The 18,379-nt window shown below is 39.3% G+C and overlaps 1 protein-coding gene across 1 annotated transcript in view; it reads right to left on the reverse strand.

Moving 5' to 3' along the window:
- The window catches only part of LOC128638658 (GTPase HRas), a 42,828-nt gene that overhangs the window by 22,197 nt on the left and 2,252 nt on the right, over positions 1–18,379 (reverse strand). Inside the window, exons 2-3 of the mRNA XM_053690763.1 lie at positions 14,082–14,215; positions 13,769–13,947 (exon numbers count right to left, since the gene is read on the reverse strand). Of these exons, the coding sequence (XP_053546738.1) occupies positions 13,769–13,947; positions 14,082–14,192 (290 nt within the window). The 5' untranslated portion in view covers positions 14,193–14,215. The remainder of the gene's footprint in view (positions 1–13,768; positions 13,948–14,081; positions 14,216–18,379) is intronic.

Here is an 18,379-nt window from a genome sequence, read left to right on the forward strand (position 1 = left end):
CAGGTTTTGCCATTATGGCGCGAAGAGCGCTTTGGCTCAAATCATGGTCGGCTGACGTGTCGTCCAAAACAAAATTACTAAACATTCCTTTCAAGGGAAAGACCCTTTTTGGTCCAGAGTTGAAAGAAATTATCGCGGATATAACTGGGGGGAAGGGTCATGCCCTCCCGCAGGATAGACCGTTTAAGGCCAAAAACAAGGCTAATTTTCGCTCCTTTCGCAACTTCAGGAGCGGACCTGCTTCAACATCTGCTGCCGCTAAGCAAGAGGGTAACGCTTCCCAGCCTAAAGCAACCTGGAAACCCTTGCAGGGCTGGAATAAGGGTAAACAGGCCAAGAAGCCTGCGCCTGCTGCCAAGACAGCATGAAGGGGTAGCCCCAGATCCGGGACCGGATCTAGTAGGGGGCAGACTTTCTCTCTTTGCTCAGGCTTGGGCAAGAGACGTTCCAGATCCCTGGGCATTAGAAATTGTTGCTCAGGGGTATCTTCTAGAATTCAAGGACTCTCCCCCAACGGGAAGGTTCCACATTTCTCGTTTGTCTTCAGACCAGACAAAGAAACAGGCGTTCTTACGCTGTGTCGAAGATCTTCTAAAGATGGGAGTGATACACCCAGTTCCAATTGCAGAACAAGGACTGGGATTTTACTCAAACCTGTTTGTAGTTCCCAAAAAGGAAGGAACTTTCAGGCCAATCCTGGATCTAAAAATTCTAAACAAATTCCTCAAAGTTCCATCTTTCAAAATGGAAACCATTCGGACAATCTTGCCGATGATCCAGGAAGGTTAATATATGACTAACGTGGATCTAAAGGATGCGTACTTACATAGTACTATCCACAAAGATCATCATCAGTTCCTAAGGTTCGCCTTTCTGGACACGCATTACCAGTTCGTGGCCCTTCCTTTCGGGTTGGCCACCGCTCCCAGAATTTTTACAAAGGTGCTAGGGTCCCTTCTAGCGGTACTAAGACCGCGGGGCATTGCAGTAGCACCTTACCTAGACGACATCTTAATACAGGAGTCTTTTCACAGAGCCAAAGGCTCATACGGACATTGTTCTGGCCTTTCTAAGGTCTCACGGGTGGAAGGTGAACGTAGAAAAAAGTTCTCTGTCCCCGCTCACAAGGGTTCCCTTCCTGGGAACACTAATAGACTCGGTAGAAATGAAAATCTTTCTGACAGAGGTCAGGAAGTCAAAGCTTTTGAATACTTGCCGAGTTTTTCATTCCATTCCTCGGCCTTCTGTGGCTCAGTGCATGGAGGTAATTGGTTTGATGGTTGCGGCAATGAACGTAGTCCCTTTTGCCCGAATTCATCTAAGACCACTGCAACTGTGCATGCTCAAACAGTGGAATGGGGATTACGCAGATTTGTCTCCTCAAATACAAATGGACCAGAAAACCAGAGACTCTCTTCTCTGGTGGTTGTCTCAGGATCACCTGTCCCAGGGAATGAGTTTCCGCAGACCGTAGTGGATCATTGTCACGACCGATGCCAGTCTGTTAGGCTGGGGTGCGGTCTGGCACTCCCTGAAAGCTCAGGGTCTATGGTCTCGGGAAGAATCTCTTCTCCCGATAAACATTTTGGAACTGAGAGCGATATTCAATACGCTCCAGGCGTGGCCTCAACTAGCGGAGGCCAAATTCATCAGATTCCAGTCGGACAACATCACGACTGTAGCGTACATCAATCATCAGGGAGGAACAAAGAGTTCCCTAGCGATGAAGGAAGTAACCAAGATCATCAATTGGGCGGAGGATCACTCCTGCCATCTATCTGCAATTCACATCCCAGGAGTAGACAACTGGGAGGCGGATTTTCTGAGTCGTCAGACTTTTCATCTGGGGGAGTGGGAACTCCACCCGGAGGTTTTTGCTCAGCTGACCCAGCTATGGGGCATTCCAGAATTTGATCTGATGGCGTCCCGTCAGAACACCAAACTTCCCCTTTACGGATCCAGATCCAGGGATCCCAAGGCGGCATTGATAGATGCTTTAGTAGCGCCTTGGTCATTCAGTCTAGCTTATGTCTTTCCACCGTTTCCTCTTCTCCCTCGGCTAGTAGCCAGAATCAAACAGGAGAAGGCTTCAGTAATTCTGATAGTGCATGCGTGGCCACGCAGGACTTGGTATGCAGACCTAGTGGACATGTCATCGGTTCCACCATGGAGACTGCCATCGAGGCAGGATCTTCTAATTCAAGGTCCATTCAAGCATCCAAATCTAGTTTCTCTGCAACTGACTGCTTGGAGATTGAATGCTTAATTCTAGCTAAGCATGGGTTCTCTGAATCAGTGATAGATACTCTGATCCAGGCCAGAAAGCCTGTCACCAGGAAAATTTACCATAAGATATGGCGGAAATATCTTTGTTGGTGTGAATCCAAGGGTTACTCGTGGAGTAAGGTTAGGATTCCAAGGATATTGTCTTTTCTCCAAGAAGGATTGGAGAAAGGTTTGTCAGCTAGTTCCTTAAAGGGACAGATATCTGCTCTGTCTATCCTGTTACACAAGTGTCTGGCAGCTGTACCAGACGTTCAGGCGTTTGTGCAGGCCTTAGTTAGAATCAAGCCTGTTTACAAACCAGTGGCTCCTCCATGGAGTCTAAACTTAGTTCTTTCAGTTCTTCAAGGGGTTCCGTTTGAACCTTTACATTCCATAGATATTAAGTTATTATCTTGGAAGCTATTTCTTCTGCTAGAAGAGTTTCTGAATGGTCTGCTTTGCAGTGTAATTCAACCTATCTGGTGTTCCATGCAGATAAGGTTGTTTTGCGTACCAAACCTGGTTTCCTTCCAAAAGTGGTTTCTAATAAGAATATTAACCAGGAAATTATTGTTCCTTCTCTGTGTCCTAATCCAGTTTCTAAGAAGGAACGACTGTTACACAATCTTCGGGCCTTAAAATTCTATTTAAAGGCAACTAAAGATTTCAGACAAACATCTTTGTTTGTTGTCTATTCTGGTAAGAGGAGAGGTCAGAAGGCGACTGCTACCTCTCTTTCCTTCTGGCTGAAAAGCATCATCCGATTGGCTTATGAGACTGCTGGACAGCAGCCTCCTGAACGAATTACAGCTCATTCCACTAGGGCTGTGGCTTCCACATGGGCTTTCAAGAATGAGGCTTCTGTTGAACAGATTTGTAGGGCAGCGACTTGGTCTTCACTGCATACATTTGCCAAATTTTACAAATTCTATACTTTTGCTTCTTCGGAGGCTATTTTTGGGAGAAAGGTTTTGCAAGCAGTGGTGCCTTCCGTTTAAGGTACCTGTCTTGTTCCCTCCCTTCATCCGTGTCCTAAAACTTTGGTATTGGTATCCCATAAGTAAGGATGAATCTGTGGACTGGATACACCATGTAAGAGAAAACAGAATATATGCTTACCTGATAAATTACTTTCTATTACGGTGTATCCAGTCCACGGCCCGCCCTGGCAATTAAGTCAGGTTCAAATTTATTTTTGTAAAACTACAGTCACCACTGCACCCTATAGTTTCTCCTTTTTCTCCTAACAGTCGGTCGAATGACTGGGGGGGCGGAGCCTGAGGGGAGCTATATGGACAGCTCTGCTGTGTGCTCTCTTTGCCACTTCCTGTAAAGATTGAGAATATCCCACAAGTAAGGATGAATCCGTGGACTGGATACACCGTACGAGAAAGTAATTTATCAGGTAAGCATAAATTCTGTTTTTTTGTAAACTGGGTACTGACAGACAGAGATGATGGCCAATAGGTCGAGGCTTAGAGAGCTGTTGGGGGGGGGGGCTGGAAATTTAAAACTGCATTATAGATTAAAAAAAAGGGGGGGGGTTAGTACTGGCAGACTTTCTGCCAGTACTAAAGATGGCAGTGACAATTGTGAGGTGTGGGAGGGAAGAGAGCTGTTTGAGGCGGGAGTCAGGGAGCGATCAGGGGGTGGGGTGTGTCAGGTGGGAGGCTGATCTCTACACTAAAGCTAAAATTAACCCTACAAGCTACCTAAATTAGCCCCTTCACTGCTGGGCATAATATAAGTGTGGTGCGCAGCTGCATTTAGCGGCCTTCTAATTTCTAAAAAGTAATGCCAAAGCCATAAATGTCTGCTATTTCTGAACAAAGGGGATCCCAGAGAAGCATTTACAACCATTTTTACCATAAGAGCACAAGTGGTTTGTAAATAATGTCAGTGAGAAACCTAAAGTTTGTGAAAAAGTGAACAATTTTTTTTTTATTTGATCGCATTTGGTGGTAAAATGGTGGCATTAAATTTACCAAAATGTGCCTAGATCAATACTTTGGGTTGTCTACTAATATATATATATATATATATATATATATATATATATATATATATATATATATATATATATATATATATATATATATATATATATATATATATATATATACATATATATACATACATATATATACATATATACACACACACACACACACACACATATACATACACATCTACAGGGATATTCAGGGATTCCTGACAGATATCAGTGTTCCAATGTAATTATCGCTAATTTTGAGGGGAAAAATGGTTTAGAAATAGCAAAGTGCTACTTGTACTTATTGCCCTATAACTTGCAAAAAAAGCAAACATGTAAACATAGGGTATTTCTAAACTCAGGACAAAATGAAGGAACTATTTAGCTTGGGTGTTTTTTGGTGGTTGTAGATGTGTAACAGATTTTGGGGGTCAAAGTTAGAAAAAGGTTTTTTTTTTCCAGCATATTTTTTTATAATAAATTATAAGATATGATGAAAATAATGGTATGTTTAGAAAGTGGAAAATTACAGCAATAAAAAAGCTAACATTACTTAAAAATAAAAAAAAAAATTTAAATTAATCTAAGATTCCAAAAAAAAAGTCTAACATTACATACAGGGAGTGCAGAATTATTAGGCAAGTTGTATTTTTGAGGATTAATTTTATTATTGAACAACAACCATGTTCTCAATGAACCCAAAAAACTCATTAATATCAAAGCTGAATAGTTTTGGAAGTAGTTTTTAGTTTGTTTTTAGTTATAGCTATTTTAGGGGGATATCTGTGTGTGCAGGTGACTATTACTGTGCATAATTATTAGGCAACTTAACAAAAAACAAATATATACCCATTTCAATTATTTATTTTTACCAGTGAAACCAATATAACATCTCAACATTCACAAATATACATTTCTGACATTCAAAAACAAAACAAAAACAAATCAGTGACCAATATAGCCACCTTTCTTTGCAAGGACACTCAAAAGCCTGCCATCCATGGATTCTGTCAGTGTTTTGATCTGTTCACCATCAACATTGCGTGCAGCAGCAACCACAGCCTCCCAGACACTGTTCAGAGAGGTGTACTGTTTTCCCTCCTTGTAAATCTCCCACATTTGATGATGGACCACAGGTTCTCAATGGGGTTCAGATCAGGTGAACAAGGAGGCCATGTCATTAGATTTTCTTCTTTTATACCCTTTCTTGCCAGCCACGCTGTGGAGTACTTGGACGCGTGTGATGGAGCATTGTCCTGCATGAAAATCATGTTTTTCTTGAAGGATGCAGACTTCTTCCTGTACCACTGCTTGAAGAAGGTGTCTTCCAGAAACTGGCAGTAGGACTGGGTGTTGAGCTTGACTCCATCCTCAACCCGAAAAGGCCCCACAAGCTCATCTTTGATGATACCAGCCCAAACCAGTACTCCACCTCCACCTTGCTGGCGTCTGAGTCGGACTGGAGCTCTCTGCCCTTTACCAATCCAGCCACGGGCCCATCCATCTGGCCCATCAAGACTCACTCTCATTTCATCAGTCCATAAAACCTTAGAAAAATCAGTCTTGAGATATTTCTTGGCCCAGTCTTGACGTTTCAGCTTGTGTGTCTTGTTCAGTGGTGGTTGTCTTTCAGCCTTTCTTACCTTGGCCATGTCTCCGAGTATTGCACACCTTGTGCTTTTGGGCACTCCAGTGATGTTGCAGCTCTGAAATATGGCCAAACTGGTGGCAAGTGGCATCTTGGCAGCTGCACGCTTGACTTTTCTCAGTTCATGGGCAGTTATTTTGCGCCTTGGTTTTTCCACACGCTTCTTGAGACCCTGTTGACTATTTTGAATGAAACGCTTGATTGTTCGATGATCACGCTTCAGAAGCTTTGCAATTTTAAGAGTGCTGCATCCCTCTGCAAGATATCTCACTATTTTTTACTTTTCTGAGCCTGTCAAGTCCTTCTTTTGACCCATTTTGCCAAAGGAAAGGAAGTTGCCTAATAATTATGCACACCTGATATAGGGTGTTGATGTCATTAGACCACACCCCTTCTCATTACAGAGATGCACATCACCTAATATGCTTAATTGGTAGTAGGCTTTCAAGCCTATACAGCTTGGAGTAAGACAACATGCATAAAGAGGATGATGTAGTCAAAATACTAATTTGCCTAATAATTCTGCACTCCCTGTAAAATAAACCCAATTATCAAAAATAAAAAAATTAAACCTAATCCCTATGAAAATAAAAAGCCCCCCAAAATAAAAACACCCCCTAATCTAAGGCTAAACTAGTTTTAGGTTTTTTTTTTTAGTTTGGGGGGGTGGGGGTTTTTACTGTTAGAGGGGGGGACTTAGTATTTTTTTAAGGAAAAGAGCTGTTTAACTTATGGCAATGCCCTACAAAAGGCGCTTTTAAGGGCTATTGGTAGTTTTGCATTAGATTAGGGGGTGTTTTTATTTTGGGGGGCTTTTTTATTTTCATAGGGATTAGGTTTATTTTTGATAATTTGGTTTATTATTTAATGTAATGTTAGACTTTATTTTTGTAATGTTAATTTAATTTTTTTTATTATTATTATTTTTTAGTAATGTTAGCTTTTTTTATTTTAATTGTAACTTAGTATTTTTTAATTTAGGTAATTGGGGTTAATTTAGGGGGTGTTAGGTTAGGGGCCTTAGTAATTTAGTTATTTGCGTTTAGGGGTTAATAGTTTTATTAGGATCATTGCATTGTGGGGGTTTCATTGCATTGTGGGGGTTTGGCGGATTAGGGGTTAATAGTTTTATTAGGTTTATTGCGATGTGGGTTAATGGCGAATTAGGGGTTCATATACTTTATTAGTTACTGTGGTGGGGGATTGCGGTTGACAGGTAGATAGATATTGGGCATGCGTTAAGTGTTAGTTAATATTTTCAGGCAGTTAGAGTTACGGTGCTCACATACTCAGCGCAAGGCTTGCTGCACCTGCCTATGAGTGGCGAAGAGAAAATTGAGTAAAATTTCTTCATTTTCGCTGCCTAAGTCCTTGCGCTGAATATGTGATACTGATTTGCAATGCGGTTCTATAATTTAGCTTACGGGAGTAAAAATTGCGGGTGACGGGTGAAATATACGTGCTGCATTTATATGCGGAACTGTATATGTGATACCAAAACAGCAAAAGCTGGCAACGCCGCATACGTAATCTTGCCCGCTGAATGCACGTCAAATTTTAAATATACATACACACAGTACATTTATTAAACCTTGGTTTTCATGAACTTAGAATCGGATTAACTTTTCATTGAAAATGGCAGTTATGTAGACACCCTAAAAAGGCTGAAAACCAAGTAAACTGGTTGAGTGTTTTTGAGGTTAAGTGCCATAAAACACCATGTAATTTCAGAAGTGTTTAACTGCAGAATTGAATTAAATAAACATACCAGCTGGGTGTGTTTTTTTTTTCTTTTCTAAAAAAAAAAAAACCACACACACCTTTTTGCCGCACTTGCTTTTCAATGATCGACCTCCTCCACCACTTTAAAAGGGACACTGAACCTAAATTTTTTTCTTTCGTGATTCAGATAGAGCATGCAATTTTAAGAACCTTTCTAATTTACTCCTATTATCAATTCTTGCTATCTTTATTTAAAAAAGAAGGCATCTAAGATAAGGAACCAGACAATTTTTGGTTCAGACCCTGGACAGCACTTGTTTATTGCTGGGTGAATTTATCCACCAATCAGCAAGAACAACCCAGGTTGTTCACCAAAAATGGGTTGGCATCTAAACTTACATTCTTGCTTTTCAAATAAAGATACCAAGAGAATGAAGAAAATTTGATAATAGGCGTAAATTAGAAAGTTGCTTAACGGACCAGGCAAAACAGTAGATTTGCATAATCAAATGCAAGATAAGACAATGCAATAGCATTTAGACATAACTTAAAATTGTCAGAAAAAAAAATCTACTATTCATTTGAAGTTCAGACTATTTCCACTCCCCCTGTACCATGTGACAGTCATCAGCCAATCACAAATGCATATACGCTTATTCTGTGAATTCTTGGAGCTGGTGACTGAAAAAGTTTAGATATAAAAAGACTGCACTTTTTTTTTATGGAAGTAAATTGGAAAGTTGTTTAAAATTGCTGCTCTGTCTGAATAATTAAAGTTTAATTTTGACTTGAGTGTTCCTTTAAAATTGTATGCTCTATCTGAATCACAAAAGAAAATTTTTGGGTTCAGTGTCCCTTTAATTATAATCCAGAGTCCTTACTAAAAAAAACAAGGCTATCCATTGTAATTACAGTGTATTGTGTTAAAAAACTTTTTTTAAAATTTACTTTTCTTTCCAAAGGCAGGGAGAGTCCACGACTTAATTCACTACCGTTAAGAGTATCAACACCTGGCCACCAGGAGGAGGCAAAGACACCCCAGCCAAAGGCTACAAATATCCGTCCCACTTCCCCCATCCCCCCCAGTCATTCTTTGCCTTTCGGCACTAAAGGAGGATCGCAGAGAAGTTTTAGTCCATTAATGGGTATGTTACCTTCAAGTGTAGACTGAGGTGTGTGAGTAACCATGTAATCCTCAGTGAGAGTTGTGGTGAGCGCTGGCTCTAGATGTCGCAGGGAACGATCTCTGACCACTATATAGACAAAGCTATCACCTTCTGGGAAATCAGTGTTCTTGTTTTACACTGTTTTCTCCTTATCTTCAGGTCCCTGTCAGATGTGTTTGGTGAGACTGTCAGACCTTGAGGCACTGTGTCTGCTCCACAGCTTTGATCCTGGAGGGTAAGTCCTTTATATTAATTTGATGGATTATGCCTAGTAGGGTATGGGGACATTGAAAACATAGCTCACAGTGTGATACTTTTCTTATCTTCAGGATAGGGGGACATTTAATACCTTTGATAATGAAGAGGTTAATTTATTGAGCAGTTGGAGTAATTTGTGTGCGGCTTAGCTCCTTGCCAACCGGAGCACATGTGTAAGGGTTTCTTTTTCTTTGGGCTCATACATTCACAGACAGACGTTGTAGGAAAGTTTGGGAAATATTTCTCACTGAGGCCTTTTATCCCATTGCACAGCTGTTATTCAGCTTCACACGGTTTTCTCTTAGCTGGGGGCGATATCTAGGGCGCAGTTTCCATCTCAGGCTGGTCGGAAGTTTGTTCCTGCGTAGCAATCAACACAAAGAGTTCGCTGCAGGCACCGGACATCGATGGCCGGTATCGTTGCTGGGTGGGAGCTGGTGTGGGAGGAGGGTGGGCAGCCATCGATGGTTTGAAACAGTAAGAGGGGGGCGGGTCGCCGGAGGCACGCACGCACGGGTGGGAACCGCTACAGTACGGAAAAGTTTACTTGCAGGAAGTGGGAGAGAGGGGGAGGGAATTGATGAAAATAAAATCTACGTGATCTGGGGGGGGGGGGGGGGTGGGAAGCTACACTACGGCAAAAGTAAAAAAAAAAAAAAAAATCCACCTTTTGGTAAACTGGGTACTGGCAGGCAGCTGCTAGTACCCAAGATGGCTCCCAATAAGGTAGAGTGTTAGAGAGCTGGTTTTTTTTTGGGGGGGGGGCCTACACAGCAGCATATGTAAGTACTTAAGATGGCGGGGACAATTGTGGTGTGGGGGAGGGAAAAGAGCTGTTTGGGAGGGATCAGGGGGTGTGATGTGTCAGGTGGGAGGCTGATCTCTACACTAAAGCTAAAATGAACCCTGCAAGCTCCCTACAAGCTACCTAATTAAAGGGACACTGAACCCAAATTTTATTCAGATAGAGCATGAAATTTTAAGCAACTTTCTCACTCCTATTATCAAATTTTCTTCATTCTCTTGTTATCTTTATTTGACATGCAAGAATGTAAGTTTAGATGCCGGCCCATTTTTGGTGAACAACCTGGGTTGTTCTTGCTGATTGGTGGATAAATTAATCCACCAATATAAAAGTGCTGTTTAGAGTCCTGAACTAATAAAAAAGCTTAGATGCCTTCTTTTTTAAATAAAGATAGCAAGAGAATGAAAAAAAAATTGATCAAAGGAGTAAATTAGAAGGTTGCTTAAAATTGCATGCTATATCTGAATCACGAAAGAAAAGAAAATTGGGTTCAGTGTCCCTTTAACCCCTGCACTGCTGGGCATAATACACCTGTGATGTGCAGCAGCATTTAGCAGCCTTCTAATTACCAAAAAGCAACGCCAAAGCCATATATGTCTGCTATTTCTGAACAAAGGGGATCCCAGAGAAGCATTTACAACCATTTGTGCCATAATTGCACAAGCTGTTTGTAAATAATTTCAGAGAGAAACCTAAAGTTTGTGAAAAAGTGAACGATTTGTTTTTTATTTGATCGCATTTGGCGGTGAAATGGTGGCATTAAATATACCACAATGGGCCTAGATCAATACTTTGGGTTGTCTACTACACTACAGCTAAAATTAACCCTAGAAGCTCCCTACATGCTCCCTAATTAACCCCTTCACTGCTGGGCATAATACACGTGTTTCGCAGCCTTCTAATTACCAAAAAGCAACTCCAAAGCCATATAGGTCTGCTATCATATATATCTGCTATTTCTGAACAAAGGGGACCCCAGAGGAGCATTTTAAACCATTTATGCCATAATTGCACAAGTTGTTTGTAAATAATTTCAGTGAGAAACCTAAAGTTTGTGAAAAAAAATTGTGAAAAAGTGAACAATTTTTTTATTTGATCGCATTTGGTGGTGAAATGGTGGCATGAAATATACCAAAATGGGCCTAGATCAATACTTTGGATTGTCTTCTAAAAAAAAATATATATACACATATCAAGGGATATTCAGGGATTCCTGAAAGATATAAATGTCCCAAAGTAACTAGCGCTAATTTTGAAAAAAAGTGGTTTGGAAATAAAGTGCTACTTGTATTTATTGCCCTATAACTTGCAAAGAACATGTAAACATTGGGTATTTCTAAACTCAGGACAAAATTTAGAAACTATTTAGCATGGGTGTGTTTTGGTGGTTGTAGATGTATAACAGATTTTGGGGGTCAAAGTTAGAAAAAGTGTGGGGGGTTTTCCATTTTTTTCCTCATTTTCTAAAAAAAAAAATTTAGAGTAAATTATAAGATATGATGAAAATAATGACATCTTTAGAAAGTCCACTTAAAAACGGTATATAATATGTGTGGGTAAAGTAAATGAGTAAGAGGAAAATTACAGCTAAACACAAACACCGCAGAAATGTAAAAATAGCCTTGGTCCCAAACGGACAGAAAATGGAAAAGTGTTGTGGTCATTAAGGGGTTAAGAAGCCGTTTCTGGTTCCTGAAACTCATTTAGAGTTATGGCACTCTATCCCTAAGGTAGACAGGGCCATTTCTACTCTTGCCAAGCGTACTATTATCCCTCTAGACCGTCTAGAGGATAGTTCCTCTTTCAGAGATCCCATGGACAGGGGAGAAAAAAGTGTTACAGGCTGTGGTGCCTTCAGATTAGGGTCCGCCTTTCCTTTTTGCCCTCCCGTTTTATTCATTCAGTGTCCTCTGGAGCTTGGGTATTGGTTCCCAACAGTAATGAATGGAGTTGTGGACTCTCCCTGCCTTTGGAAAGTAAACAAAATGTATGCTTACCAGATAAATTCCTTTCTTTCCTGGCAGGGAGAGTCCACGACCCCGTCCATATTTTTTTAGGCAGCTTCCCTGTTATTTTTTTTTCTGGTACCTCTATACCCTAATGTTTCTCTTGCTTTTCCTTGTTCCCTCGGACGAATGACTGGTGGGATGGGGGAAGTGGGAGGGATATTTGTAGCCTTTGGCTGGGGTGTCTTTGCCTCCTCCTGGTGGCCAGGTGTTGATATTCCCAACAGTAATAAATGAAGTCGTGGAATCTCCCTGCCAGGAAAGAAAGGAATTTATCTGGTAAGCATACATTTTTTTTCAATATAATAAGACAGGGAAAATATAAGCCTATCATTTTCTTTGTTGATAAAATAAGCAGTGTTAGGTGAGAGATATAAAGGTTCCTTATTTTGATATATTTTGACCATACTCTGAAGAAGCAAACAGTTGGAAAAATAAATCAAGTCATGGCTAGAGTAGTGGTGTGGAAAGATGTTTGGGGACATTTTAGTCCCAGATATTGAGATCTGTATGGTGCTGTCGCCTGCAGTGGTGTCCAGTAGAATATTTAAAAATTTAAGTCACTATATAGACACACACACAATTAGAACACATAGGAAACCTAATCGCAAAATAAATACATAATACAAATATAATATATCATGGCATGTCTGATATTTGGTCTCAGACAGTCCCTTTATAGGCATGGTCAGACTTAAATACTTCAGATAAGTTTACCCCTGTGAAAAGAAAAAGTGGGCTAAAAAAGTCTTTGGGTAGTGACTTACCAAAGGGCAAGCTACAATACTTAGGTATTGCCCACTTCCTGGCTGAGTGTTTCTATTGTGAAAAATTATTAACCCCTTAACGACCAGCGCCATACCCTTGGCCTCTCTGCCGCGATCTCACTAAAAGTAGCGAGATTGCACTATTTCTGCATGTCCCACATGTGGGGCAGTGCAGAAATAGGCAGAAGTACGCATCAGGCAGCGGTTGGTGGCGTGGGAGGGCGGCCCATCGCTGGAGGGGGCAGGACCAGGGAGAGGGGGAAAATCGATCTGGGAGGGGGTAAATGAGGTGGGGGAAAGCTTCACTACTATTTTATTTACTAAAGTTGGCAAATTTTGGAAAACTGGGTACTGGCAGACAGCTGCCACTACCTAAGATGGTGGTAATTAGCTAGAGGGGGGGCGGAGATCAGGGAGATGGAAAGGTAAGGGGATAATCCTACACTGAAGAACATAATTATAATAATAACAAAAAAAATTAAATAGTCTAATACTGCATACTGGCAGACTGTATGCCAGTACTTAAGATGGGGTGACCATTGAGGGGTGGGGGAGGGAAGAGAGCGATCAGGGGGGAGGCTGATCTCTACACTAAAGTTAAAATTAACCTTACAGTCTACCTAATTAACCCATTCACTGCTGGGAATAATAAAAGTGTGGTGCGCAGTTGCAATTGGCGGCCTTCTAATTACCAAAAAGCAATGGCAATGCCATATAGGTCTGCTATTTCTGAACAAAGGGGATCCCAGAGAAGTTTTTACAACCAATTGTCTTATGACTTTAGTAGTTGTGTGTAAATAATTTCAGTGACAAACCTAAGGTTTGTGAAAAAGTTAACTTTTTTTTTTTTTATTATTTGATCGCATTTGGCGGTGAAATGGTGGCATGAAATATACCAAAATAGGCCTAGATCAATACTTTGGGTTGTCTACTAAAAGAAAATATATAGTTTTGAAAGGTAAATATAAAAAAAGGCTCCATCTCTGTTAAAATGTAGTGATGGCAAACATGCTCTGGTCTTTTGGGGAAGATTCAGTCTGAAAATGCCCAGTCCTTAAAACATTGTAAAAAAATAAATAAAAAAAAAATAAAAAAAAATGTTAAAACGTAAAGGTTCTCCAAGATAATACATTCTGACCTGTAATGATGGACATCTTCAAATGACTTTGTATTATTAATAGCAAAGACACAAAGAAATCCTTCTCCAGTTCTCATGTATTGATCCCTCATGGCACTGTACTCCTCTTGACCTGCAGTATCCAAAATGTCTAGGAGACACGTTTCACCATCTATCACAACTTGCTTCCTGTAAGAATCCTACAGTCATAGAACAATAAAGTGAAACAAAAAATAAAATGCAAAATACAACAATCGCCTTAAAACTAAAAATTCTACATATAGAATATTGGACCATAATATGTTTATGTTAAGCCTGTGTTGTATGTACCAACCTCTATGGTAGGGTCGTACTCATCCACAAAGTGGTTTTGTATAAGCTGGATGGTTAATGCACTTTTCCCAACGCCTCCAGCACCAACCACCACAAGTTTGTATTCAGTCATTTTGCCTGCACAGATACAGCCAGCTAAAAAAAAAAAAAAAAAAAAAAAAAAAAAAAAAAAAAGAGAAGAATAAAAGGGAAAATAGAATGTTTATAAAAACACAGCCCATTAGGTCATAAGCATCTCAATGTGAGCATTTCCTTGGATGTAACAATGTGGTAAGCGTCTTCTGTATCAGTTTTCTCAATGCTAGTCCTCAGGGCACACTAACAGGTCAGAATGTCAGGATTTCCTCAGCTGACAGGAAGTTAACAGCCATGGTTACTTATCAGATGATTATTTCACTTGTGCTCTATTTCACCTATCCTGCAAATCTACCTGTCACACACACACACACACAAAGTGGCCCCAAATTTATTTTATAGCATAACACCACCACCACCAAACATAAAGCCAAAGACATTAATAACTACCCTCAGCGTAAAGAAGAATAAGAAGTGCTGGAATAGTACCACTACCCACTGAGCCCTGATCTCAACATCTTCAAATCTGTCTGGGATTACATGAAAAGACAGAAGCAACGGAGGCTCCCTAAATCCACAGAGGTTAGCCCTCCAACCTACATGCTGAGTTTCTTAAAAATCTGTGAGCAAGTGTAACTAGAAGAATTTATGCCGTTTTGAAGGCAAAGGGTGGTCACACCAAATATTGATTTGATTTAGATTTTTCTTCTGTTTACTCACTTTGCATTGATAAACTATTAACATTAAAAAAAAATTAAAAAAATTATATATATATATATATATATATATATATATATATATATATATATATATATATATATATATAATAAAATTATATACAGTGGATATAAAAAGTCTACACACCCCTGTTAAAATGTCAGGTTTCTGTGATGTAAAAAAATGAGACAAAGATAAATCATTTCAGAACTTTTTCCCCCTTTAATGTGACCTATAAACTGTACAACTTGATTGAAAAACAAACTGAAATCTTTTAGGTGAAGGGAAGTAAAAATAATAAAAAAAATATGGTTGCATAAGTGTGCACACCCTTAAACTAATACTTTGTTGGAGCACCTTTTGATTTTATTACAGCAATCAGTCTTTTTGGGTATGAGTTTTTCAGCATGGCACATTTTGACTTGGCAAGATTTGCCCACTCATCTTTGCAAAACCACTCCAAATATGTCAGATTGCGAGGGCATCTCCTGTGCACAGCCCTCTTCAGATCACCCCACAGATTTTCGATTGGATTCAGGTCTGGGCTCTGGCTGGGCCATTCCAAAACTTTAATCTTCTTCTGGCGAAGCCATTCCTTTGTTGATTTGGATGTATGCTTTGGGTCCTTGTCATGCTGAAAGATGAAGTTCCTCTTCATGTTCAGCTTTCTAGCAGAAGCCTGAAGGTTTCGTGCCAATATTGACTGGTATTTAGAACTGTTCAGAATTCCCTCTACCTTGAATAAGGCCCCAGTTCCAGCTGAAGAAAAACAGCCCCAAAGCATGATGCTGCCACCACCATGCTTCACTGTGGGTATGGTGTTCTTTTGGTGATATGCAGTGTTGTTTTTGCGCCAAACATATCTTTTGGAATTATTGCCAAAAAGTTCAATCTTGGTTTCATCAGACCATAACACCTTTTCTCACATGCTTTTGGGAGACTTCAGATGTGTTTTTGCTCAATTTAGCTGGGCTTGGATGTTTTTCTTCGCAAGAAAAGGCTTCCTTCTTGCCGTCTACCCCAAAGCCCAAACATATGAAGAATACGGGAGATTGTTGTCACATGTACTACACAGCCAGTACTTGCCAGATATTCCTGCAGCTCCTTTAATGTTGCTGTAGGCCTCTTGGTAGCCTCCCAGACCAGTTTTCTTCTCGTCTTTTCATCAATTTTGGAGGGACATCCAGTTCTTGGTAATGTCATGGTTGTGCCATATATTCTTCACTTGATGATGACTGTCTTCACTGTGTTCCATGGTATATCTAATGCCTTTAAATTATGGCAGGTGTGTGATGACTTATTTAACATGGTTTTGAATGTGATTGCTTAATTCTGAACACAGTTACATCCCCAGTTATAAGAGGGTGTGCACACTTATGCAAACACATTTTTTTGTTTTCGTTTACTTCCCTCCACCTTAAAAATTTCAGTTTGAGTTGTGTAGTTTATAGGTTACATTAAAGGTGGAAAAAGTTCTGAAATGATTCATCTTTGTCTATTTTTTTTTTACATCACAGAAACCTGACATTTTAACAGGGGTGTGTAGACTTTTTATAGTGTGTGTGTATATATATATATATATATATATATATATATATATATATATATATATATATATACACACACACACACGTTATTTAAAAATATATAGAGAAGAAGAAAAAAAAAAAAAAAGTAAAAAAACAAACATAGTAAGAATGTTTAACACTGAAAACATTGACTTTGAAGCAGTTTGGATTTTATTGCAAGACAGGCTTTTTATATTTTCCATCAAAAGGGACAGTCTACACCAGAATTGTTATTGTATAAAAAGATAGATAATCCCTTTATTACCCATTCCTGAGTTTTATTGCCCATGCCAATCAGTGTTGACTCCTTGGTAACTCCACGTGCATAAGCACAATGTTATTTATATGGCACACAAACTAACACCCTCTAGTTGTGAAAAAATTTCAAAATGTATTCAGATAAGAGGCGGCCCACAAAAGGCTAAGAAAATCGTCTATTTTCTTATGAGCCTACCGAGGTTTAGCTTTCAACTAAGAATATCAACAAAGAAAATTGATTAAAAATAAGCTGGAAAGTTGTTTAAAATTACATTCCCTTTATTAAATCATAAAAGTTTATTTCTGACTAGACTGTCCCTTTAAATCCTTCAAAGGAAAAAAAAAAACAAAGTCACTATGTGACAAAGAACAAGTCAATAAGAAATAAGCTGAGCAAGATAAATGAGCAGGAACAGCAAAGTTCTCAAGGGGTGTGTGTCTGACTGCAAAACTGCAACTTTAGCTTACTGAATTATAATGTGAACACAGTTTTACAGCATTTATTTTTATGTAGATCTTTTGCAAGCATCCTGGTTGGCAGCACAGCTCTCTCCTATATTCACTTCCATATAGGTTTATTTTTGCTTAAACTAAATATCAGCCCAAGTTAGACATCAAGAAGTGGATATGCAAGTTTTTTTAGTAAAATCCCTGGTGACAAACACTTCAATGACAAATTTATGAGGAAAGAGAATTAAGAAATACAACCTGAATTTTCAATTTAGATTTCTAAATTAGTTTCTCAAAAAATGGTATGGAGGTTTGATTTAGCACTGTTACTGTTATGTTTGCCTCCCCAATGACAAAAAGGGAAGTAATATTGGGGTGCAAAAGCGCTATTCTCCCTTTAGATTCAGGTAGCAACTTCAATGGTGCTGTACAAATCACATTATCAGATATATGTTAAAGGGACATTAAACCCAAATGTTTTCATTTATGATTGATATAGGGCATACAATTTTAAACAACTTCCTAATGTACTTCTATTATAAAAATGTTTGTTCTCTTGGTATTTATTGTTGAAAAGCATTGACGTAAGCTCAGGAGCATGCTGGATCACTATATGGAAGCAGTTTTGCAATGTTACCCATTTGCAAGAGCACTAGATCGCAGCACTATTTCCTGCCATGTAGTGCTCAAGCCACCTACTTAGGTATCTGTTCAACAAAGAGTACTATGGGAAGAAAGCAAATTTCTGTCTGAATCGCTCTAAAGCAGTGCTTGATAAATATGTTCAAAAATTAGGAGCCAGTAAGAATATTTAGGAGCCAGACAGTTGGATTTGTATATAGATATATGGAGAATAACCCAAAAAGTTAGGAGCCATGGGTAAAATTCTAGGAGCCAGTGGCTCCCAGGCTCCTGGGTTTGTCGAGCCCTGCTCTAAAGATTTCATATCCCCTTATTACATTGTTACAAACATTAATAATCTACTTTTTTTCTTCAAACATTAGAAACAAGTTATCAATGTTGTTGCCTAGAGAAGGTTTATGGTAGAAAATGGCTTTTAAACCCAAAAACATTGCTCCCTCTTGCCCGTGACGGCAAATCAATACAGTATTTCAGTCCTCAATCCTGAGACGTTATATACCAGCTGCAGAATATATAAATGAATGGGAAATTGCTTCTTTAAAAAAGGGACAGCACACTGTAAAATTGTTTTATATTAAATGCCTTTTTA

The sequence above is a fragment of the Bombina bombina genome, chromosome 8 (genome assembly GCF_027579735.1).
Source record: "Bombina bombina isolate aBomBom1 chromosome 8, aBomBom1.pri, whole genome shotgun sequence".
In the NCBI taxonomy this organism is placed as follows: Eukaryota; Metazoa; Chordata; class Amphibia; order Anura; family Bombinatoridae; genus Bombina; species Bombina bombina.